Source organism: Chanodichthys erythropterus, chromosome 24 (genome assembly GCF_024489055.1).
Source record: "Chanodichthys erythropterus isolate Z2021 chromosome 24, ASM2448905v1, whole genome shotgun sequence".
Lineage (NCBI taxonomy): Eukaryota > Metazoa > Chordata > Actinopteri > Cypriniformes > Xenocyprididae > Chanodichthys > Chanodichthys erythropterus.
In genome coordinates, this window is record NC_090244.1 from 24,946,584 (window position 1) to 24,972,235 (window position 25,652).

Genomic DNA, 25,652 nt, shown 5'->3' on the forward strand with positions numbered 1-25,652 from the left:
GAATTGAAACAGCCAAAGACGAGTTGATTCAGCTTTTAGACCGAGCTTGTAGTTTGCAGAGACCTTTATTGACTCCTAACACCCAGTCTAATCATCCATCAGTTAAGTTTCACCATGTGAGTGATGAAGACTGGCCAGAGCCTCCTCCACCCATTGCATATGAGGAGCCAGAAATTACGAAACCGTATAATGACCAGCAGAGGCTTTACAGCAGTAGAAGGGCCACACCAACACTTACCCCTCGACTCACTACAGTGGAGAAGACTATGGATTTCTGCCATCCAATTCAGTATGATGACCAGCAGAGGTATGGCCAGTACCCTGCCCAACTGATAAGTTCTCAGCATGCTTATGACCACCCATGGGATTCATTCACACATCCTTATCCTGGGCATCACAGAATGGCATCCTATGTGTCACCTCCCATTGCATCTGTGGATCTGACAGAGAAATATTATAAGGGCCCATGCCCCACCATTCCTTATTTCCGCAACAATGATCCCAGTGAGTTTGCCCGATTAAAAATAGCCTTGGACAATCTCTTGCCATCTGACAGTACTGAGATGTTTAAGTATCAAGTTTTGGTTGACCACCTGAAATTGGATGATGCTTGTCTAATAGCAGACTCCTTGCACTCCCCTACGCCTTATCAAGACACCATGATGGCCCTCAATGAGCGGTTTGGTCAACCCCACCAGGTAGCATTAAGAAGGATTGCTACCATTCTTGATTCTCCTGATATAAGCCGCAATGACCCATCAGCCTTTGAGAAGTTTTCCCTTCAAGTGCAGTCTCTAGTTGGTCTGCTTAAGACTTTAGGTCAGGCAGGTAGCATTGAGTTGCAGTGTGGGTCGCATGTTGCACGCCTCCTCAGTAAGCTGCCACCTGAAAGACAGGCTGATTTTCGCCGCCACATGTTACAACGGCCTGGGGTAACATACTCATTGTTAGATCTGTCAGAATGGCTGAAATATGAGTCTTGGTGTCAAAGCTACGATGATCCAACAATAAAGGGGGAAAGCCGAGCCAAACGAGAGCCCAGAGTAGTTCCACGATCACGCCGAACCACTGCCACTGTACTGACTGGGTCTGGGAACAATGCTGAGGTGACAACCTGTACATATTCTCCTGCCAAGGTTGATGAGAAAGCTAAGAGTAGGCTCTCAGTATATTGCTCTTACTGTCAGAACTCTGAGCATCCATTCATTCAGTGCCCCAAAATTCCAACCCTTACCAAAGACCAGTTCTCAGAGTGGATACGAACCAATAGGAGATGCTGGCGCTGTGGCCTTGCTCATCAGGCTGTCCACTGTGGACTAAAGAAACCATGTCCGCTTTGTCAGAGAAAGCATCTACGAATCCTCCATGAGGTAAATGAGAGGCCTGCCATACAAGCATCCAAAAGAGAGGCTTGCTTAGTCAGCTCAGCAACACAGACATTGTACCTGAACAAACCAGTCAGCAGTAATAAAGTCTTACTCAAAGTTGTCAGAGTTCTCCTTCACCATGGCAATTGCACCCTGGACACATTTGCAATCCTTGATGATGCCAGAGGCCGCACAGAAGCTTGGCTTGCGAGGGACTCAAGAAAGCTTAGCTCTGAGAACAATCCGTCATGATGTGCAAACCCTTGATGGAGCTTCAGTCTCATTCTACATTTCTCCATACTCCAGTCCGAAGAAGCGGTATCTCATATCTGGAGCTTTCACTGCCCCACAGCTTGATCTTATTGATCACTCTTACCCAATATCCAAGCTGCAGAAGCAATACAAACACTTGGTTGGACTACCACTGCAGTACTTTGAGAAGGCAAAACCTCTCGTTCTTGTTGGCACAGATCAAACTCACATAATCTCACCAATCGAGCCAGTAAGACTTGGTCCACCTGGAGGCCCAGCTGCAATAAGAACAAAGCTGGGATGGACACTCCAGGGCCCTACCAGCCTGTTGGAGCAGAAACTCAAGCCAAAACAGTGTCTCCACCTTTCCATTCCCCTCAGCAACACAGAACTGTTCAAGAATGTTGAAAGGCTGTGGCAAGTGGATGTTTTGCCATTTCAGAATGAAAGGGAATGCACTCTCCAAGCAGGACCAAAGGGCCATTGAGCTACTTGAAACTAAGACTGTCCGCGTAGAGGTGGATGGAATACGCCGCTATGCGACACCCCTGCTACGCAAGTCTGACATGCCCTATCTTCATGCTACTATGGAAGCTGTCATGCCACGCCTACGAAGTACTGAGAGAAAACTTGCCAGAGACCCACAACAAGCTGAAGCTTATTCCTCTGAAGTCCTGAAATTGGTTCAGTCTGGAGCTATCAGAAAGCTCAGTCCAGAAGAAAGGAAAAGAGATGGTGAGTCCTGGTTTATTCCACATCACATGGTGTGCCATAATGAAAAGAATCGTGTGGTGTTTGATTGCTCTTTTCAATTCAATGGCCTCAGTCTGAATGATTCCCTCCTCTCTGGCCCCACCTTGGGTTCAATACTCCTTGGGGTCTTACTCAGATTCCGTGAGCATGCAGTGGCCATCAGTGCTGATATTCGGGGCATGTTTCATCAGGTCCGCCTTCTTGCAGTAGATAGACCACTTCTTCGGTTTATCTGGCGTGTTTCAAAGGAGAAGAGTTCTCCTGATGTCTTTGAATGGCAAGTTCTGCCATTCGGGACAACCTGCAGCCCCTGCTGTGCTACCTTTGCCTTACAGCAGCATGTAAAGGATCATAGCCAACCCAACGAAGATGTGAGGTTCTCAATAGAACAATGTTTCTACGTCGACAATTGGTGGCAGAGTTTGTCGTCATCAGAGGAGGCAAGGCAATTGGTTGACAAAATGAGGGGTCTGCTGGCTGAGGGAAGTTGAGAGTTGAGACAGTGGGCCAGCAATGTACCAGCTGTCATTCACCATCTTCCACATGAAGCCAGATCGGAAGGTCTTGAACTCTGGCTAGCCCATAAAAAGACTGATGTCCAGGAGTCCACATTAGGCCTTAGCTGGAATTGCCCTACAGATGTCCTGACGTACCGTCACCGGCCCATAAATCATGGCGCTCCAACCATGAGGATTATTTACAAAGTTCTAGCTAGTCAGTACGACCCCTTGGGATATATCCTCCCGTTCACCACCAGGGCTAAAGTACTGGTCCAACAACTTTTGAACAAGCAGCGCAGCTGGGATGACACCCAGCTTCCCCAAGCTTTAGTCCAGAACTGGAACGAATGGGAAGGTGAGCTGCAGTTTCTGTACAAGATCAGTTTCCCAAGGTCATACGTACCAGCTTCAGTGGATCAAACCAGATCTGTAACAGACCTTCATGTGTTCAGCGACGCCTCAGAGAGTTCATATGGAGCAGTCGCTTATCTGCGCACTGAAGATCATCTTGGTAAGATCCATCTGTCATTCGTACGGGCACGTTCGAGAGTGGCACCAAAAAGAGTCCTGTCAGTGCCCCGTTTGGAGCTCTGTGCTGCTGTAATTGGTGCACAGTTGACAAACCTGCTGAGAAAAGAGTTAACTTTGCCACTTCGCCACACAGTTCTTTGGACTCCACCACGGTTCTGTCCTGGATTCAGTCAGAGTCCTGCCAATTCAAAGTTTTCGTCGGTACCAGAGTGGCTGAAATCCACAAGCTTACCAACCGCACTGACTGGCGATATGTGGACTCAGGTCAAAATCCAGCAGATGACCTTACAAGGGGAAAGACTTTGAAAGACCTTGCTAAGCCCAACAGATGGAGCCAAGGGCCCCCATTCCTGCTCCTCTCACCAGAAAGCTGGCCAGCAAAACCTGTAGAGTGCCCTGAGATTGACAAGTCTGAGCTCAAGAAATTTGCATTCTGTGGAGTAGTAGCTGTAGATGTATCATTTGGCAGTGAGCACAAGACCTGGACAGAATTGGTAAAGGCTGTTGCACAAGAGCTACATGGGGCGGCTGGAGAGCCAGGAGAACCTACAGCGAACACTTACCAAGCAGCAGAGATCTGCATATTGCAGAAGGTGCAAAGTGAAAGCTTTCCTGAGGAATTACAACGGCTGAAATCAGACAAGCCTCTTCAACATAATAGCCGCTTACTCACCCTAGCTCCAGAATATGATGCAGCTTCCAATCTAATCCGAGTTGGCGGTAGGCTAAGACGTGCTGAAACATTAGATCCTGCCCTGAAACATCCCATTGTACTAGATTCTAAACATCCAGCTGTCAGGTTACTCCTCCAAGATTTCGATAAAACTCTGCCATCCAGGCCCTGATCGGGTGTTTGCAGCAATAAGAAGACAGTTCTGGGTTCTAAGAGGAAGAGAAGCCATCCGCAGCTTACAGCATGCCTGTATAGAATGCCAACGTCTGAGAGCCAAACCTACCGTTCCCAAAATGGCAGACCTTCCTTTAGCACGCTTGCGTCTTTACAAACCAGCCTTTCATTCAACTGGGATGGATTGTTTCGGTCCCTTCCTCGTGAAAATTGGTCGACGAGTAGAAAAGAGGTGGGGAGTCCTCTACAAGTGTCTTACCACCCGGGCTGTACACTTAGACCTTCTGCACAGTTTGGACACTGATTCCTTTCTGATGTCCCTTCGAAGGTTTATTGCACGTAGAGGTTCCCCTGTAGAATTACTATCAGACCAAGGAACAAATTTCCGGGGGGGGGAACGGGAACTCTGCGAAGCATTCCATTCTATGTCACCTGATCTTCAGCAAAGACTTGCACCACGGAAGATAGCATTCCATTTTAATCCTCCTGCAGCACCACACTTTGGGGGAGTGTGGGAGAGAGAGATAAGATCCATTAAAATGGCATTATCTGCGACTATTGGAGCCCAAACAGTATCTGAAGTAGTACTCAGGACCGTGTTGATTGAAGTGGAGAATATTCTTAATTCGAAACCCCTTGGGTATGTGTCCTCTAATGTGGCTGATCCTGATCCAGTAACACCCAACCTTCTTCTCATGGGGCGGCTAGATAACTCCCTGCCTGCAGTCATATACCCTAAAGAAGAAGGCTTGAGTCGTCGTAGATGGAGACACTCCCAGGTACTAGCTGACCACTTCTGGTCCTCCTTTATCCGCCATTATCTTCCAAACTTGCAGGTCAGACAGAAATGGCACCATACATTCCCTAATATAACCAAAGGGACGGTAGTCATGATAATGGACCCCCAGCAGCCCAGAGCACACTGGCCTATTGGAAGAGTAGTCCAACTGCACCCCAGTCAAGACTCACAAGTGAGATCAGTGGACGTTAAAGTTCAAGGAAAGGTTTATACTACTACCTGTAGCTCGACTTGTGGCCCTACCCCCCATCCCGGAAGATGATAAAGAGGAGCCTAACACACCCACTGCTGCATCAGTAGCTCACACGCAACCTTCTCAAGTGTCAAATTGATCACACAATTTGGCTTACGTGTGTGGCCCCTTTAAGACTTGTTGCCCCTTTAAGAAGTGACGCAGCAAAGTTGTGTGGAGGAAATGCAAGCCGATCCAAGTTGGAGTGTTATATGTGTGCGTGCATCTTATAAAGTGAGTGATTCACTGTTAATATACACTTAGGATAAAGTTTAGCTTGTAATCTTGCATATAATTAAGTGTTGAAGTTAATGTAACTAAATTCGAGTGATTAAGCGTGTTTATCTAGCGATTGGTACATGCACGTGCATATTTACATCTGTCCTCAGATCATATGATCACTAATTATACTGATGTTATATCTTCTGTTGAGAGAAATTGTTATTCACATTTTAGATGTTTGTAGGAAATTGCAAATATAAATGTGAGTTGAAGATTATAGTTAAATGGTTTATTCAGATGCTAATATGTCTAATTATAGTATTTCATTCATTGCACGTAATATTCCACACTGTGTGAATTATTGTTTAATATATAGGATTGTTAAATAATTGGATCTGTATTATTTACTTATTTTAATTATTTATCTTTGTACAGACAACACACCTAATGCTTCAGTAAAAAAGATCTCAAAGAAAGAACTGTGGTTGACTGAGTTCCTGGGTTCTGACCGGCCCACCAGGGCGAGTGTTTCCTATCAAACAGTCCTTAAGAGATAGAGCTCAAAGTCCAATTTCCAATCCTACAGAAGTTGTGCTTATGAATTATACAGACTGCAAGTGTTTAATAATGAAAATAATGACAGTCTTGTCTCCGTGAATACAGTAAGAAACGATGGTAACTTTAACCACATTTAACAGTACATTAGCAACATGCTAACGAAACATTTAGAAAGACAGTTTACAAATATCACTAAAAATATCATGTAATCATGGATCATGTCAGTTATTGCTCCATCTGCCATTTTTCGCTGTTTTCCTTGCTTGCTTACCTAATCTGATGATTCAGCTGTGTACATCCAGACGTTACTGGCTGCCCTTGTCTAATGCCTTTCATAATGTTGGGAACATGGGCTGGAATATGCAAATATTGGGGGCGTACACCCCGACTGTTACGTAACAGTCGGTGTTATGTTGAGATTCGCCTGTTCTTTAGAGGTCTTTTAAACAAATGAGATTTATATAAGGAGGAGGAAACAACGGTGTTTGAGACTCACTGTATGTCATTTCCATGTACTGAACTCTTGTTATTTAACTATGCCAAGATAAATTACATTTTTAGTTCTAGGGCACCTTTAAATATGTTTTTAGTAGCTTTCTGGGCATTGAAAAAGGGAGTTATAATGCTGGCGACGCAGGCCTCACTGAGCAATCGGATTTGATCAAAAATATCTTAATTTGTGTTCTTATGGGTGTGGAATGACATGAGGGTGAGTAATTAATGACACAATTTTCATTTTTGGGTGAGCTAACCCTTTAAATGGAAACCATCATTTCGCAATAGTTTTTTTTAATCGACATTTAGAAAAATATAGTGAACGTTTTGAGCATATCTGTAATGGAATACCGGCTAGTGACAATTAATCAACGGTAATAGCTTTTCACTGTCTGTCAGATGTAATGCTGAAAAAACAACAACAACCACCTTGTAGGCATTGATCAGCCAATCAGGCACTGGCACCCCATGTGACAGCAGCTTGTTGATGACACAGCGATGATATTGAGCATTCTGTGATGGATATTTTTCCAAATAATGAGCTAAAAGCCGCCAAGCTTCATCTGTCGCACTGTGTGGAGAGAAATTCAGTTTAGGAAGACAATCATTGCAGCAGAGTTCATCGTAATGATCAAGGTCAGAGAGTATTCTGACAAACCTGGACTCTTTAGTAGTAATGACAGTTGGCAGCTGATTGGCTGCAAGCCAGTTCCACACCTCTGTCTGGTCCTGATCACCTTTATATTGCAGTTTGATACACCTACACACACAAAAATCTGCACTTTAGAAATCTGGAAGAAAAAAAAAAAAGCCACTTGATTTTAAATGGGCAGACACAGGATAGATCATTACTTACTTGAATGTCAGTCCCTCAAAGACAGGTGTAAGGGATAAGTTAAAGGTCTGACACAGTGTCAGGGATGTGTCAAAAAGACCTGTTTGAACAAGCAGAGTGACCATCTCTAAAGACGACGCACCTCCTGTAAGAGAAATAACACCAGGGTTAGGTAACCTTTTAAAATACAGTAGTTGACACTCTTGAGGAAAAATGTTCAGTTTGTGTGTTCAAGATAAAAAAATAAAAATAAAAGCAGCAAGTATAGTAATACTATAGTGAAACAATCTGATGACACATAAAAATAAAAAAAGCACACTCTGTGAAAAATTCATAAATGAGGGCAAACTCCATTTGAACAGTATTGATGGTAACCTTTAGCAGTATTGTCTGCTTTGAAAGAAATAATCTCATAGGTGATTATTACAACAGTACTCTTAAAATCAATTGGGAAAATTTGCCATTCAAGTGCAAAAACATACCTAGTCAATAGGGCTTGCATAGACTAGTCGAGTAGTCGAGAGATCGTCTACTTCAACCACTAGTCAGCGCTGTCAGAAACAATCAACTACTTGAGCGTGCATTAACCATAAATTATTTTAAAAAGAGAGAGATACGTCCCAATATTGAAAATCTTTGTATTTTAAACCAAGAAGGGGAGCCAATGGATGTCACATAAGAAGCAACGTGCATACTTTGCGCAAGAGTTATGCCGGTGAATTGGTGAAAGCTGAACCTCGGTCAGTAGGCTATTCAAAGTGAAAGTAAAAAGTGACGGCGCTGTCTGGCGCTGCATTAACGGACCATATTCTCTCAGAGACAAATTTCAATATAATATGCTAATAACTGTATATAACTGTTTTAATTTATTCCATTATTTTTCTTGTGGCCCATATATATTGAAACAAATGAGAATAATAGTATTTTGTGTTAGGTTGTATTTAAGTCGGTGCTTGAAGTAGCTCTTAATTTTCATGATGATTGCAGTCAGTCTTAGGAAATATTGTAGACTATTAATAATTTTAATTATAGGCCTATAGTTCATTGTATAATAGAACTAAAAAATGTTTAAAACATTTTCAAAGATAGCTAATAGCCTAATCATTTATTATCCTCAAAGCACGTCAGTTATGTGGTGATACACTATGAAATTATTGCGGGGCAAATTTATTAATACTGATTCAATAATAAAAGTAGCCTAATCTATTAGTAACAATAATAGACTAGAAGAATGTAACAGGTCTACATTGATTGTAAAATGCCAAATCCTCTTAATATTGCCAATATTTGATGCTTTTGACAATATCACTGGCTATTGTCAATACATGATCATCTTCTGTTGATGTAACCCAGGTTATCGCAGGTTTATTTGGCTTTACTCTGTTACATGAAAATAAAAATATGTAATGTCATAATCATAATGTTTTGAGAGTTTACTTATAATTGTTGCATTAGGCTATTAATAAACATTTATTGATAAGAACTATTTCATGTCTTTTCATTTACAGAAGCATGAACCACGAGTAGTCGAGCAACCCCTACTAGTCAATGAGTCAAAAGAGTTTAATTGATTTGACAGGGTGCCAATAAATAAATCTATAAATAAAACAGCAAAAGCTCATGTTTGTTTCACTTTGTAAGCAGAAACAAACAAAAAACAATGTTCAGTCTCTGAAGTGTTGTTGACAGTCACACAAAACTTTTGCCCTTGCTTGGCTAACTGAAAATATGAAAAGCAGCCAACAGCTGTGTGAAATGTAAGTGTTTGCACTTTTAACCCCTTCTTAACCAGCCCTAATTTTGGCAGGGGGTACATATATGACATACCCCAAATAAAATGACTGCTGCTTATTCTGACTACTCCTAGTGTTAACATGGAGATATCTAAGCTCAAACATAAAATCAAAAATAAAATAATATATTTTTTAAACATAAAAATATATGTGGAAGGGATGAGGGCACCTAAAAACACAGTGAAGCTAAAGTCATGCTTCAAGTATTATGTTTCATTAAAAGTCAGAACAATCTCTAAAACTATGAAATTTAAGAACGATTAGTCTTGATAAGAATTTCATGGTCTTGAAAAACTAAACTCTACAAATTACAGAATGTAAGTTTGACATCAATTCAATTACATAGCCTTTAATAAATATTTCTGAAATGACAATGTAGTAATATATGCTGAAAAAGGGATGTGCTTTCTCACAACACTAAAACAAACACCACATAAAGATCATGCGTGTAAAATGAAGACGGCATATATGTTAGATTAGAGTGTTTGCTGCATGTAAACCACCATGCAATTACCTGCGATGGCTGCTGAGGAAGGGTCCTGCTGAGCCAACGTTAGACGACTTCGGGCAAGAACGTATTCTCTCTCCAAGTCTTTCAGCTCAAGAATGTCAATCTGTTGACTCACTGTGATCACATGACAGTAACAACTATAAAACATGCAGCTTTTAAAAAAATAAAATAGAACACTAGATTTTGCTGATAAACCATTTTAATAAAATGAACTGATTTTCAGATTAATAGACCTATTTTTAGATCTCTCTTTACATTTAGTTCTGTCAAACCTCATTTCATAATGTGATCCGCAGAGGGTCAAATACACATAACATGGTAACAACTCTCCGTTTGGGAAGGACATGAAAGAAAGTTATAATAACTTGATAGTCTTTTGGACTAATTCATTAAAAGAAATGCAGCCAGCAAACAACATAACAAAAAGTATGAGGTTAAACGCGTTTCTGTGTCATTACTTTTAATGCTCTCTCAACCCCGACTTTGAACAATGCAATTGTGTATAGTACAGCAACTACTAATAAATTAAACATAGCACCTACTATTTTGATCATCAATGATTGTATCAAGTCTAAGGCTGCAATTAATGATTATTTTGATATCATTCTGAATAAAACTCTAAGTAGAGACATGTAGTAAATATGTTTAATAGACAATGTTATAAACACATACAGTAACTGAGTTTTGAATGACCATTGACTCCTAGTATACACAATTTGATCATATTTAGGTTTTAAAGAGGGGAAAGCAAGAGCATAGTCCACAACATTTTAGAGGGTGGGAGGATTTACCTGGACTTGCAGCAAATTCGCCATCATAGTTCCTCTTTGGTGATGCACCTGGTCGTTCATACTAGTCAAGCCATAACACATTAACGCACATTATAATACAATACATTTTACAATATTATATTATAGATGTATACATATACAGTACTTTGCAAAAGTCTAGTCACAATGCCTCACAATGATTCACAATGTTTTTTCCCTCCACATTTTTAAGGTGGTTATTTTTATCTTTTACTTTAACTGTGCCAGTAGAATATGTCAATTTAGATTTCCAGACAGCCTAAATCAAGGAACAGTACCAACTACTACTAAATGTGAACAAATTTATCTAGGAAAATTGGTCTTGTTTAAAGACACAGGGTGGTTATTCAAATTATTAATTTGATTTAGGTAACTGAAGTTAATTGCTAAAAAGTATTCATGGCATTATTATTATTATTTTTTAAACATCCTTAATTAACAAATTTTTTTAAACATTTTGTTCTGTGTGTATACACATTTTGGACACTTGGAACTACAATGATGGTTATTCTGACAGGACAACTTGATTTGATATTTTGTATCCAATGCAATGGAAATCTGACATTTTTTACATGCAACTCAAGTGTCCAAAAACTACATGTGTACGCACACTATTTATTTTCACTTAAAACAAATAGAAAGTAGTCTTACTGAGCTATTCTAAGCACTCCATCCAAAGAATTAATGTTTCAGATGCTTACCGCTGCTCCAGATGAAGGCTGCACAATCCACGCATAGTCTGGATGAACAAGACGTAGGCAGTTGAGGGCAGCTAGGTAACAGTTCACTTGTTTCTGGAGACCACGTAGAGTTCGTACCTCACGGCCCAGACGCATGCCATACTCAAACATCACTGTACCGGCTTAAACAAACAAATATTTTATTGTTAGCTTAATGTCCAATTTCTGGCTGAATCCTTGAAAAATCCCTGTACTATCAGTTTTACCTTTCCTATAGTTGTGACGATTGATATGAAAAGCATACAGAAGCTCATAGTAGTTGTGTGTCATGAGGTCAACAGCTCTTGCACGAGACTCAATAATGCTGACCACCTGAAGAACACAAAGCACAAAAAATACAATGGCTTACTAAAAATACAAGTACTAATTAAAGTTGAAGTACGTAGTTTCTGCGACACTAGTGGCACCCAGCAGAATTACAACAATACAGCATATTTTGCAAACGTTCCTTTTGCGCTTCTCTCTGGCTCCACCTGCCACAGTAGCTACGCTGAGATTGACGGATACAAGCAGACCACTCTCAATGTTTAGATGGTGCCTGGGGTTTACACTTTTGGGGGAGATAAACCAATGAATGGCATACTAATAGAATGATAAACTGGGTTAAGAGTAGGGCTGGGCGATATATCACATGCGATTGTCACGCTTTCAAATGGAGCGCCATTTATTAGACAGAGCCATAGTTCACTGACAAGCTACGCAATATCGCATTCATTATTGAAGGCGATTCATCTGCGATATGAACGCGATATTGCGTAGCTTGTCAGTGAACTACGGTTCTGTCTATTAAATGCAGCTCCATTTGAAAGCAGGTGATGGCAATTTAGCGGTAATCAGGGAACCAACTTTACTGACGAAATGCGCGTGACAATCGCATGCGATATATATCGCCCAGCCCTAGTTAAGAGAATGTATTTTAAAATAAAAAAAAATCTTACATACTTCAACTTTAAAGATCGTAAAAGGGTTCAACAATAAGAAAGACCAGTGAGGGTGTTTATGGCCAGTTGACCTGGCCATATTCTATGATGAAATATCTGCATTTATGACTCGGAAACTCAAACTAAAACTTGATGTGAATTCTCTGTATTTAAATGTGTCACAAAGGTAAGGTTATCTGAGCTGGCTATAAATTTTGTCAAAACTTGAGAATAACATGATGGTCTTGGAAGCAGAAAATTAAAAATCACTCATGTTTTACACAGTATGTGTTCATTTTCCAGTAAAAGTGTGTGAATTTATATACGGTTCTTACAGATTGAAAGTAAAATTCAAGCAGTGGCTGCCAGTGCTTTTCAAGGGCGGGGAAGCTATTATTTATTAACTATAATAAACAAATTAACATAATATGTTTATATATATATATATATATAAAAACTGAATTGAAAAGAAAACAAATTCACAGTCGTACAATAGAAGATGCAACCTGAATGAACATTTCTGCCATTCTGGATATAGCAGTAGAACAGGAAGCAGGAAAATTTCAACATTCATCGCATAGAAAAAAGAAAAAAAAAGGAAAAGAAAAAAGAAAACAGATGTGAATATTAACTGAAGTCATTTGTATGTTTAAATTTGATCATCTGAGGTCAGCAGAAAAGACTTTGGTAAGTGCTGAATATGATAACGCATGGCTCCAGTGGAATTATTTTCTTTTTTTTTTTAAAAAGTGATTTAATGCAATGAGAATAAGATGTAAATGAATGTAAAAACTGTGGCTTAGGCTTATTTGGTCACATTTACATACATTTATGCACACCAAAACAGATAAATATCAGAATTCAAAGTGTATAGTATGTGTACAGTGCAACAGGGAAGAGCTTGTTTACATTGTAGACAAGTCAAGTTGCGATACCAAACAGGACCACATGAAGCTGCCCCTAAACCAGCCGCCTTGACCTGACTGACAGGACTAGAGTAGTGGTTCCCAACCACATTCCCAGAGGCCCACCAACACTACACATTTTGCATGTCTCCTTTGTCTGACACAGACTTGTTGGGAACCACTGACCTAGAGGTCTGCTACCCGACCTAAGCCCAATGGGTCCTGAGGAACTCGTGGATTTCGGGTCAGGTGTGTGTTCATGTTTCAAGAATATTTTCGGGTTTGTAACTAAGAAAAACTAATATATGTATATATAAGGTTTGCGTGCAGTCTGATGTGTTGTGGCCGAAAGAGCACACGAGAGCGAGTGCAATAAGGCAAGCGATTACTGAGGTAAAAATTTATTGCAGTGCGAAATGATGCAGGGAAAGCTGAACTGCAATGAATTCTTCCAAATAATGGGTAAAATATTCGTCAGCAGTCACTCCTTGTGTTTGCTGGATAACAGGTGAGCCAGGGAATAGCACAAAATCATACACTTTTACACAATTACGATTTGATACATGAATAAGTGAAAACACTATGATAGAAATGTGTACAGCATGTTTGTAAGTCAAATAGCCGCGTTTCTCTCGTGTCTCAGAAATCAGCTATCAACTAAAACACTAGATCATACATATTTTCTATTATTTGATATGTATTTAAATGTTTAAACTATATGAATGAAATGAGATAGCAAGTCAAATAGCCACGATGCTGTTTCTGTGCATCTCTCTGAATAATACACATTTTCTAACACTTGATGTATCTAATCCTTGTATGATATGATCTTGTAGTTTCAACCAATAAATAGCTCAGAAGTTACGTGCAGTGTAGCCTATGTCTTACAAAGCTGTCTTGGATTATGGTGGCAAGAATAAAGGTAGGCTACATATCTACAGTGACAGATTTCGGCTTCAGGTCAGGTTCAGTCTTAAACTTTTACTTTTACTAGCAAGAAACTGGTTTGCTTTATCCAGCCCAGAAACGTAATTTGCGTATCATCTGGCCATACAGCAGTGGGATATTTTGACGTTCTATTCAGAATGTATTTCACACAGCGCCATGTGCGAGGGATCAAGCTATTTAGAAACAATCACAGAATATGACAGCTTGTGTTTTAAAGCTAAACTAACTCTGGAATGAATAATTCACTGAAAGCACAATGAGAATCTCTATTCTCTCTGGCATCTCTAAAGTAATCAGCCTGGTTTTCTTCATTAACACTGTTTTGGAATGATTGTTTGAATGAATTCGCTTACTGGATCAATGGACTGATAATTTCACAGAGTTTAGTGGCTTAAAATGATCTGATGGCAAACATAAGCAAAATTGGGCTAAACGGTGAAAACAAAAATTTCCACAGACCAGGGTTACAGGATAAACTACAGTGTAGTGTTGTTTTTGGCGACCTGTTTTAATTTTAGTTTTAGTCTAGTCTTTGTGTCAAGCGGTAATTTTAGTTTTTATTAGTTTTAGTCACGTTCATACTCTTTTTAGTCTAGTCAAGTTTCAGTCAACTAAAAGTCTGAGCATTTTAGTCTTATTTTAGTCAGAATTTTCCAGGACTACTTTCGTCTAGTTTTAGTCGACGAAAACTGATGACTTTATAGTCTAGTTTTAGTCAATGAAAATTTTATTTTAATCTCTTTTTAGTAATGCAATTCTATTTAACCCAACCAATATAGCATAAGTACCTAGTAGTATAGACAAAACTAAATTTTTCTTTTAGTCAAACCCATTTTAAACAAGGTTATCTTATTATACTGTTACCTACATTATATAGATAATACTTTATAATGCCATGAGATGTTTTATTTCATTTTATAATTTTTCATTTTTTTTTATTTGACATGGAATAACTCAGGAAGGCAATAAGATCAGAGAAATTCTTTTTTGTTGATGCTCTCCTACATGTGAGATGCATCTTTTTCAAATTTTGTGGTGATATTCTTTTTTTCATAGACAGTAAACTCCGGTTTAGAGGCACTTCTCAGGACTCGTTAGGAGTTTTTCAAAATGGTTAGATGCATTAAATAGCTTTCTAAGTTTTAAGATGATACCTATTTTGTGTTATTCCACGTTGGAAAACGAACATGGATGGGTCCGGGATCATTGAATACACACTGCAACCCGGAAAGATGAGACATGTTTTTAGCCAAGCATGTTAAATCATTCCATGAGTAATATCTTGTGATCAACGCAATATATTATGTTGATTTTGGATTCATTTTAATCGTAAGAATCTGCTTGAAATAATGGTGTGCATTTTCTATGATCTGTGCATTTTTCATGAAGTTATGAGCACGTGAAATCTACATATTTCCCTACATATCGGTCCCTTTCTCCATGTCAGAGGAAGTGACGTCACCTGCGTCTGCGCAGTGCGACCTGATGCAGTCCCTGAAGTGAGACACAGGAAACAGAAATACTGCAAAATAATAATAATAACGTGACTAAGCGAGACGAAATAACGTTACAACATTTCGTCTTGTCTCGTTTTGGTTAATGAAAATGAAGAGACATTTTAACATAGTTTTTATTTTGTAAACCACATTTAGTCTCGTTTTTATTCGTCAACAATATTGCATTATACATTTAATTATCGTCATCGTCACATGACCAGCATTTACGTTGCGTCTTGTCTCGTTTCACATGATAAAGGTTCATTGACGACGATATTTAGTGATAATTTTCATTGACGAAAGCAACACTACTACTACAATGATAAACTCCAGACATCCAAGATCATCTGCTTGATGCTACGTTAATGACGCAATTTCACATGCTTCAGTAATTTATTGCTGTTAAATTATTTTAACGCGATAAGTATTTTAAATTAAATAACTTGCGTTAATGTCGACAGCCCTATTTTTTTTTGTGAATTTTATTTCAATGTCTATTTCAACAACTTGTCTGACAGGGCCAATGCAGTAATAAATAACTAGAAGGCACATGTCTGAGTAAGTATTATGACCTACCTCATCATGTAAATTAACAAATGAAAACTGGATGAGATCCCTGAGTTGAGCACGCTCGCACAGAACCACCACCAGCTGTCGGAGACAGTCCAGCTGCCTGTAGACACACACAACACAGAGCTCAAGTATTTTACATGGAACTGTGGATAAGAAAATGAGGTCACTGCATAGTACCTGCTAGGATCAGGGTTTTGTGTCAGGGCCTCGTATGCCTGACTGTTGTGTCCAAGATCCAGATGATGCTTGAATACACGAGTCCACAGAGCAGCCTACAATGCAGGTCAGTTTCTGATTAATATTAAATGGACATAGAAATTCTCAAAATTATGTTTGAGATATATCACAATGTATGGGTAGCTGACATATTCATTACAGATTTTAGGTTAAAATGGATCAATCTAAAAGGAAAATGTGTATGTTAAGTATTGTGATTGGTAAGTGCTTCTGTAAGTGCTTCCACTAGTTCATTGTCCAAGGCTCTATATACTGTGACAAAAGACTTTTGTTTAAATGTACAAATGTTCCTCATTCTCTTTTGCATCTTATTGCACTCGAATGGTTATATATATAATATTGCGTTCATTATGGAAGGTGATTCATCTGCGATATGAACACGATATTGCGTGGCTTGTCAATAATCTACGGCTCTGTCTATTAAATGGCGCTCCATTTGAAAGCAGGTGATGGCGATTTAGCAGTAATCAGGGAACCGGCTTTACTGACGAAATGTGCGTGACAATTGCATGCGATATATCGGTCAGCCCTAATATATATATATTATATATATTAGGGCTGACCGATATATCGCATGCAATTGTCACGCACATTTCGTCTATCTATCTAGATAGATATATAAAAAACACTAGCCAAAGGATGCCAGGAAATAAAAAAAAATGCTGTGATAAATATTTTTAAACAGGGAAAAAAAAAAAAAAAAGTATTGCAAAAATGAATTGTGTTCATTTTGATATCACCAATCTAATTTTATGCATTTCTTGCATTTTAGGTTTATTCCAAACAATCCATCAGACAAAAAAAACAATTTAATTTTACATCACTTAAATGAATTAAATCGCTCTCAAAACACAATATTGTTACCTGGCTTCTCTCGTCATTGGCAGCTTCAGATATGGCCAGCGTTGCCAAATTAATCACAAGCTCAGGCAAACCAATATCCTCCAATAACCTTAAAACCTAAACAAGTAAACAATTACAATTATTACATCCCCATTCAGATGCTAAATAATTATTTTAACCTGGTCTGTGCATCTAACAAACACTTACCTTGTTGTAATAAAGTAATCGTGGGGCAGTTGCAGCAGTCTCCTCATCTGAACCCGTAAGTTTCATTAAAAACTCTTCTTTATCCACCTCAGTGGCTGCTTCCTGGAAACACTGCAATGCCTAAAACCATAAAAAAAACACATATCCAAACATAACAAACAACATCAGCAAATAGGCATCATTTCACAACACTTTTTTGCATCTAGAACAATTTTGTGGACTGTAAGGAATCCATAAGGAGGAACTTCTATTACAACAGCTGCCATGTCTTGAGCATTGGAATGCCTCTATAAAAAAAGGCCTTTGGCTCTTTAAAGTGTAATTTTTCCTCCCATTCATGTATTTATCTGTGGAGTAGACTGTTTCTGCCTTGTGTAGTGTCCAGAGTAAATTGCTAAAACAATTGTTTTTTTCCTACAATTTCAGCTTCAGAAGCACAATTTATGACATCATTGTTGTCTTCTTTCATTCCGTATTCAAAATGCTACTGAAACAATTTCAACAAAAAGATTTGGTCTTTTCCCATTCCAGTTGACAGCAACAGTACTTTAAGAAAAAAAGTTGGAAAAAAGCTACCCTAGAAAGCCAAGAATATGGCCACTAAGTGAAATGACTTGCATTTACATTTATACATTTGGCAGATGATTTTATCCAAAGCGACTTAAATTCAAGCTACACATTTATTCAGTTCATACATTCCCTTGGAATCCAAACCATGAACACAGTGTTATCAAATCATGTTTGGTAGTGAAAGTGACTAGTTTTACAATTATTTAATCCAAATAAACAGATTTCCTTACAGAGGGATCCCAGAGGCTAAAAAAAGAAAACATACCATTGGTCATTCAGGAATCTTCTTACCTTTTGCCCCTCACCACTGGCCAGATAGCAATGACCCAAAACAAAACGGTAGGATCCCACATTCACCTGGCACCAGGACCCAACTAACCGAACATATTCCTGTAGAGAGGCAGGACATAACCACAGTGAAAGTGTTACATTTTTATTTTTATTTTTTTACATCTTTGTTATTTTTTTGCAGATCAACTGCATACCATACCACAGTCAGTGATGATACAAGTAGGGATGCACCGGGCCCGATACTGCGCTTGTGTACTTGTACTCATTAAAACCGAATATAACAATAATTTTCAGCAGAAAATTTTTAATTTATACTAAATTAATAATTTATACTCCATTACAATAGTCCCTTCACTGTTGTAATTTTATGAAGACCATATACAATCAGGAAAATCAGATATTATGTATCAACTCATACTGGTTTCTCACCTGCAGTTGTGCATATTGGCAGTTTCCCATCAGGCATTCAGGAAAGAGGAAACTAGGATTGCTGGGCCAGCTAGTGCAATGATGCAAGGCAAATACTGAACTTATGAACCAGCATCACCCAGATACTTTACCAAGAAGAACTGACAGAAGATATCAAAGGGTGCAGGAGTGACATCAAAAGTGTTTAGGTACCAAGTCGATAATAAAATCAGAATGCGGATGTGAGCGTGTGTGTTCTGAAGGGAACTTGGGGCATGTGGTTGTGTGAGACTCTGTGCTTGTATGATGCAATTTATTTAAACAGTCAGTTATGTCTTAAGGGAATGTAAACTGTCAGGACAAAACATCTGATCAAAATAGATCTGTGCAAGAAAAACTCACTCACTGCTCTTGTTAATAATCCCTTTTGTGTTTCTTTACTCTTCTGTATTACTGACAATTTTAGTGATTGTTCTAAAGTATGTTTTGAATTATGTTTTGAAGTTACTTGATAATTACTTGATATTTAAAACAATTGTTTAAAATTAAATTATAAAAAATAAATAATTAAACACTAAGCAGATGAAAAGTTTTGTACCTTTGGTACCAAAATTAGTATAGAGAATTTTTAAATTTCACTCTTATTGGTAAAGACTACTGAAATTTAGTATCAACACTAGTGTCCAGCATACTACACATCAAGAGGATACAGAAACTGGCAGAGTAGTGTCAGGACACTGGAGATCATCTGTGGCCAGTGCAACATGGTCTGACTGCCCTCCACATCCTGCTGGGAGAAGATCTGAGACATGATGGCTTTACGGGCCACATTCTGGTAGAACAACTCCACAACAGTTTGAGGATTCAACACTAAAGAGAGAAACAACAGCGAGGAACAGTCAGCATTCTCATCATCGGCCATAACTTGTGTTTTTATATTGCAGCGATTCATGTTACCTGATCTGTTGGAAGCAGAAGTCGTTGAATCGGACAGCTCCAGAACAGACAGATGCTGAAGATCAGCATTTCTAAAGAAAAAAAAAAAAAAATAATAATAATACAGTACTAATTTCATAATCAAAGATGAACTAAAAGAAATGGCCATCATTTGTATATACAGTGCCCTGCAAAAGTATTCGGCCCCCTTGAACTTTGCGACCTTTTGCCACATCTCAGGCTTCAAACATAAAGATATAAAACTGTAATTTTTTGTGAAGAATCAACAACAAGTGGGACACAATCATGAAGTGGAACGAAATTTATTGGATATTTCAAACTTTAACAAATCAAAAACTGAAAAATTGGGCGTGCAAAATTATTCAGCCCCCTTAAGTTAATACTTTGTAGCGCCACCTTTTGCTGCGATTACAGCTGTAAGTCGCTTGGGGTATGTCTCTATCAGTTTTGCACATCGAGAGACTGCAAAACAGCTCGAGCTCAGTGAGGTTTGATGGAGAGCATTTGTGAACAGCAGTTTTCAGTTCTTTCCACAGATTCTTGATTGGATTCAGGTCTGGACTTTGACTTGGCCATTCTAACACCTGGATATGTTTATTTTTGAACCATTCCATTATAGATTTTGCTTTATGTTTTGGATCATTGTCTTGTTGGAAGACAAATCTCCATCCCAGTCTCAGGTCTTTTGGAGACTCCATCAGGTTTTCTTCCAGAATGGTCGTGTATTTGGCTCCATCCATCTTCCCATCAATTTTAACCATCTTCCCTGTCCCTGCTGAATAAAAGCAGGCCAAAACCATGATGCTGCCACCACCATGTTTGACAGTGGGGATGGTGTGTTCAGGGTGATGAGCTGTGTTGCTTTTACGCCAAAAATAATGTTTTGCATTGTTTCATCTGACCAGAGCACCTTCTTCCACATGTTTGGTGTGTCTCCCAGGTGGCTTGTGGCAAACATTAAACGACACTTTTTATGGATATCTTTAAGAAATGGCTTTCTTCTTGCCACTCTTCCATAAAGGCCAGATTTGTGCAGTATACGACTGATTGTTGTCCTATGGACAGAGTCTCCCACCTCAGCTGTAGATCTCTGCAGTTCATCCAGAGTGATCATGGGCCTCTTGGCTGCATCTCTGATCAGTCTTCTCCTTGTATGAGCTGAAAGTTTAGAGGAACGGCCAGGTCTTGGAATGGAGTATCAGACCACTGCAAATCTACCATTTCAATATTATCGCTTGCACTGCTCCTTGGGATGTTTAAAGCTTGGGAAATCTTTTTGTATCCAAATCCGGCTTTAAACTTCTCCACAACAGTATCTCGGACCTGCCTGGTGTGTTCCTTGTTCTTCATGATGCTCTCTGCGCTTTAAACGGACCTCTGAGACTATCACAGTGCAGGTGCTTTTATACGGAGACTTGATTACACACAGGTGGATTCTATTTATCATCATTAGTCATTTAGGTCAACATTGGATCATTCAGAGATCCTCACTGAACTTCTGGAGAGAGTTTGCTGCACTGAAAGTAAAGGGGCTGAATAATTTTGCACGCCTAATTTTTCAGTTTTTTATTTGTTAAAAAAGTTTGAAATATCCAATAAATTTCGTTCCACTTCATGATTGTGTCCCACTTCTTGTTGATTCTTCACAAAAAATTAGTTTTATATCAGTTTTATATAAGCCTGAAATGTGGCAAAAGGTCGCAAAGTTCAAGGGGGCCGAATACTTTCGCAAGGCACTGTATGCAAATAAAAATTATAAAATATTATTATAAAACATATATACAGAGGCAGGTGGTAAAGATAGTATTGCATTAGAGGTCGACCGATTGATCAGGCAGATTTTTGGCAATTTTTAAGTAATTGGCCGATTGTGCTGCAAATTAGACCGATTAAAAGGTAGTCTGTGGGTCCGACATAGTCTCCACGACATCATCGCTCATGGCCAGTGCACTCTTAAAACAGTTATGAGCAGCAGGCTGTGTAATATGAGTGAACTCTTATTTTTGTTATCACTTAGATTATGACCTTTTGCCTCATAGCAGTGTCTGTCAACAAAAACAACATGCTTCAGAACAGTTTTGAGAAGGTGCTTAAAAAGTTGAGCCATGTTTCATTACTATGAATTAGGCTACTACTAAGTTTATTGGTAACAATTTACAATAAGGTTTATTAGTTAAAGGTGCTAAATAGGATGTTTTGTTTTATACATTTTTGCAATATTACTTGAAACGGTCTTTACTAACTGATAAAAGACTATTTATTAGGTGCACTGAAAGTAATAGTATTAATATACATCATCTATGCACGAGGTAGGGCCTTAAAAACATCAGCCAATCGTTTACGCAATCATCGTGGCGCTCCTTGTGAGAGACGTGCACGGATTGGCCCTCTGGTTTGCCAATCACTGCCATGACGTTCCTTGTGAGAGACGAGCGTGGCTGCGCGTTCCAGTAACTTTCCACACTCCACAGGCGCTGCATGCAATGTTTTTGCCAGGAGACAGGAGTAACAACTGCAGATTATGAGTTACCTGCGGTGAGTCCGACATAATGAATCCACTAACACGACACAGCAAATGCCGGTGGTAAACACTCCTGTTCCAATACTCGTGCACAAGTTTTGGGAGGCGTTCCTTTTGAAATTGAGATTTCGAAATTTGAGCTGTGAAGGAGGGGGGTTGTTCTTACGCATACGCTCATTTCAAAAACTCACTAACAGTCTTTGGATTCTCAGTCGCCGAAAAAAATCCTCTCTATCACCTTTAACTACATTAGTCAAACTAATAATGAACTGCACTTATACAGCATTTATTAATCTTTGTTAATGTTAATTTCAACATTTACTAATACATTATTAAAATCTTGTTAACTTTTTTTAATTCACTGTGAACTAACATGAACAAACAATGAACAACTGTATTTTCATTAACGTTAAAGATTAGTAAATACAGTAACAAATGTATTATTCATAATTAGTTCATGTTAGTTAATACATTAACTAATGAACCTTGTTGTAAAGTGTTACCAGTATTTAAAGTCTTGATTTTTGATTACCTGTTTTGTACATTTAATATTTAACATGTACATTATTTTTTATTTAAAATTATACAAGTGCACTGATTAGAGAGGCTTGTGTTGTGCAATAAATGTTTAATTTAAGCAATTTTCTGTATCACATCTTATTACTTAACTGTTGGATTTTTTTGAGATGAAGGAAAAAAAAAAAAAAGAAAATCGGCCAAACATATCAGCAAAAAATAAATAATCGCCATCATATATCGGCTGCCCTGATTTATAAATATTGGCATCGGCCAGAGAGAATACCTTGTCAGTCAACCACTAAATTGAATTCCTTGATTCACTGAACCTAACTTTCATCAGTAAAACAAAACAAGTATGTGAAAGCAGAGACATGAAATTTAAGCGGCTACAGTATGTTCAAATTAAAAACAAATAAGGCACCATGTAGTGATGAACTTCCATTAGTGGTAAAAAGACAAAGAACTACTCGCAGGAATTAATGCTGATTCAACCGATCCTTGTATTTACAGCAGCTAACATTTGTCTTATGCTGTTTTACAGCAAAAAAATAAATAAAATAAAATTGTCTGAGTGGAGGAAGACAAATTTTAAAAGGCCCATCAGAGCAATGGGAGGGTAATATTTAACGTCTTAGTTTTCACTGCAAAAAATTATAAATATTTCATTTTGTGTGTAATTAGGCAGCCATATACACACATTTGCAATACTAACCATAGCTTAAATATTTGGATCTTTTTTTATGGATTGGGACATGTGGCGTGTGGACTCACAGTATGTCCAGTGGTACGGATGAGGACAGCGTCAGGCTCATCTGCTTGAGCAGGTGATATGTGCAAAGCAGATTAGAGCATCGAGGAATCAAGTCTTGCTGCAGCTGCAGTAACTGATTACCGGCCCCAAGAAACACCTGCACACACAAACAATTGGCAAAGAGTAAAGAGACTAAGGTTGTCAAAAGGGCTGAAAAACAAAATTAGAAACATTTTTTTTTCCTGTTTGAGAAAAAGATTACTGAAAACCAGGATTACAGCTATTCACCAAGATTACAGTTATTCTGAGCTGTGCATTAATTTGAATGGTGACCGCTATTATGGGAGTGGCCTGATGCAGTGCAGGAGATGCAGATAACTTGATCTTGACTTTGATTCATTTTTAATTAAAACTTTAATTAATGCTGTCACGTAACAAATCTGTTTCAAAGATAAAATTAAATGAATTGCGAATCACAACATTAAAATAAAAATGTAATGACTGTACAAATGCTTGTGAATCTAAATAATTCGGAATCATTGGGAATCGATACATATGTCCTTTTCTTAATCGTGGTAAAATTTTAATCCAATCCACAAATTCGTTTGAAGAACCAAATTAGCCAGAGATCAGTTATCACAATTAGAAGATCTAGCATCTGTCAAATTATCTCAGATGTATTAAGCGAGGTACGAAGAACGGACCCCTGATTTTTAAGTTAATCAACAAGGGAAGAAATACATAAACAGCACTGTTGCATTCTCAAGCTAGTTCCAGTGTTTTACAGTTTTTTTTTTTTGTTTTAGTCTTGACAAAATAATTCTCTACAATGTCAATATTTCATCATGTCATATACATTAATTATATTAAATTTTATTTTGATTAAAATGGCATCTTATTTCAGATCAGAAAAAACCTGATCTCCTGAAATAATATTACAATATTGTACATTATTTTCCTGAAAAAACATTACAATATTGTACATTATATACATCATAATGCGACAAGAAGCTTGAAGATAGCGCTGCCATGATTCCTCGATTACATTCAAGTGGTCGAAAACCATTGGACGGGATTATTAGAACATTTTCTAAAGCTGCAGCTGCTGCACGACATACATAAAACCATTTCACAGTGTTATTGTGAAAACACAAAGGCTGCGATTCAATTAAATAAATATATCTGCGGAGGGTTTCGGAGTGATTTGTCGTTCATGGAAATTTTAAAATAAAAGTTTGAATTCTCGCTTTTAGTTTGTATGTTTTAATGTCCACATGTTCTTGTTCAAGAAATTACATTGGCTGTAGCATTTCTATAGTAAAGAAGTGGCCAAATATTAAAGGTTAAGTGGACATTTGAATTAAATGTTTGGCCAATATTAAAGAAGGATTTGATATGCTAAAGCAGCGGTATTCAAATGGCTCTGGCTTGGTTCCATCTGAACCACGGGACATAATCGCACACTTTTTTATAATTTCTAGCAGCGCATCAAAACAACAAAGCGGCACAAGTGCTCAGGGTTTTTTTATGGTAACGATTCTTCGGCGCTACATCCTGTAATATTTTTATCTAGAGCCAACACGATTCATTCAAGCCCTTTCCACTCTGTGCACGTTGCTTCTCTTTCTTGCTAAAGACGTAAAGCGCCACATTAAGAGCTGCAGGTGAAACCATGTTTGTGACAAGTTAATGCGTGGCACCTTTCCCCCATACTTTTTCCCCATGCATTTACATTATTCAGCATATTAAAAGCATTTCATAATAAACTTATAATTTGGAAAATTATTTAGAGATGGAAAAGGAATACAAAAAACTTTGAAATTACTGTTAACTTTGTTTTGTGCTCATGATCAGAGTTGAGTGTTAGATTATGTACGCAGTTTGTTTTTAGTAGTTTATTACTGTGGTAAGTTTACCTGATCACCTGGGGCATCTCCTAATCGACACCCAAGTGTCTACTGGCGACACTCAATAATATAGAGGGTATGCATCGACGTCACTTTCCCGCCGAAAACGCCCTCCCTCAGCTGGACTGAGTGGCAAAAGAAGCTGCGTGACTGGATTTAATAGGGGAAACTGCGAAAACGCGAGTAAAACAAATGAATTACACTAAAGGTTAGACTCGAAAGTGTTTCTTACAACTTGTCAAATAAACCTAATCCATGGATATTGACATGCAGCCTGGAGTCTTGTTTCCTGACATTTATATGTGCCTGATTTCGACGGCGAGGAGACACATAAAGCAAATCTACCTGTGAATAT

The 25,652-nt window shown here is 38.4% G+C and overlaps 1 protein-coding gene across 6 annotated transcripts in view; it reads right to left on the reverse strand.

Moving 5' to 3' along the window:
* The window catches only part of nup160 (nucleoporin 160), an 84,645-nt gene that overhangs the window by 17,684 nt on the left and 41,309 nt on the right, over window positions 1–25,652 (reverse strand). For all 6 annotated transcript variants that reach the window (XM_067380593.1, XM_067380599.1, XM_067380597.1 and 3 more), the window contains 16 exons: window positions 23,411–23,547; window positions 19,600–19,670; window positions 19,353–19,512; window positions 18,664–18,733; window positions 18,235–18,333; window positions 17,374–17,493; window positions 17,188–17,283; window positions 16,264–16,358; window positions 16,090–16,186; window positions 11,451–11,556; window positions 11,206–11,366; window positions 10,487–10,547; window positions 9,699–9,809; window positions 7,413–7,536; window positions 7,215–7,316; window positions 6,986–7,127 (listed from right to left, as the gene is read on the reverse strand). In XM_067380593.1, coding sequence (XP_067236694.1) covers window positions 6,986–7,127; window positions 7,215–7,316; window positions 7,413–7,536; window positions 9,699–9,809; window positions 10,487–10,547; window positions 11,206–11,366; window positions 11,451–11,556; window positions 16,090–16,186; window positions 16,264–16,358; window positions 17,188–17,283; window positions 17,374–17,493; window positions 18,235–18,333; window positions 18,664–18,733; window positions 19,353–19,512; window positions 19,600–19,670; window positions 23,411–23,547 — 1,752 coding nt within the window. The remainder of the gene's footprint in view (window positions 1–6,985; window positions 7,128–7,214; window positions 7,317–7,412; window positions 7,537–9,698; window positions 9,810–10,486; window positions 10,548–11,205; window positions 11,367–11,450; window positions 11,557–16,089; window positions 16,187–16,263; window positions 16,359–17,187; window positions 17,284–17,373; window positions 17,494–18,234; window positions 18,334–18,663; window positions 18,734–19,352; window positions 19,513–19,599; window positions 19,671–23,410; window positions 23,548–25,652) is intronic.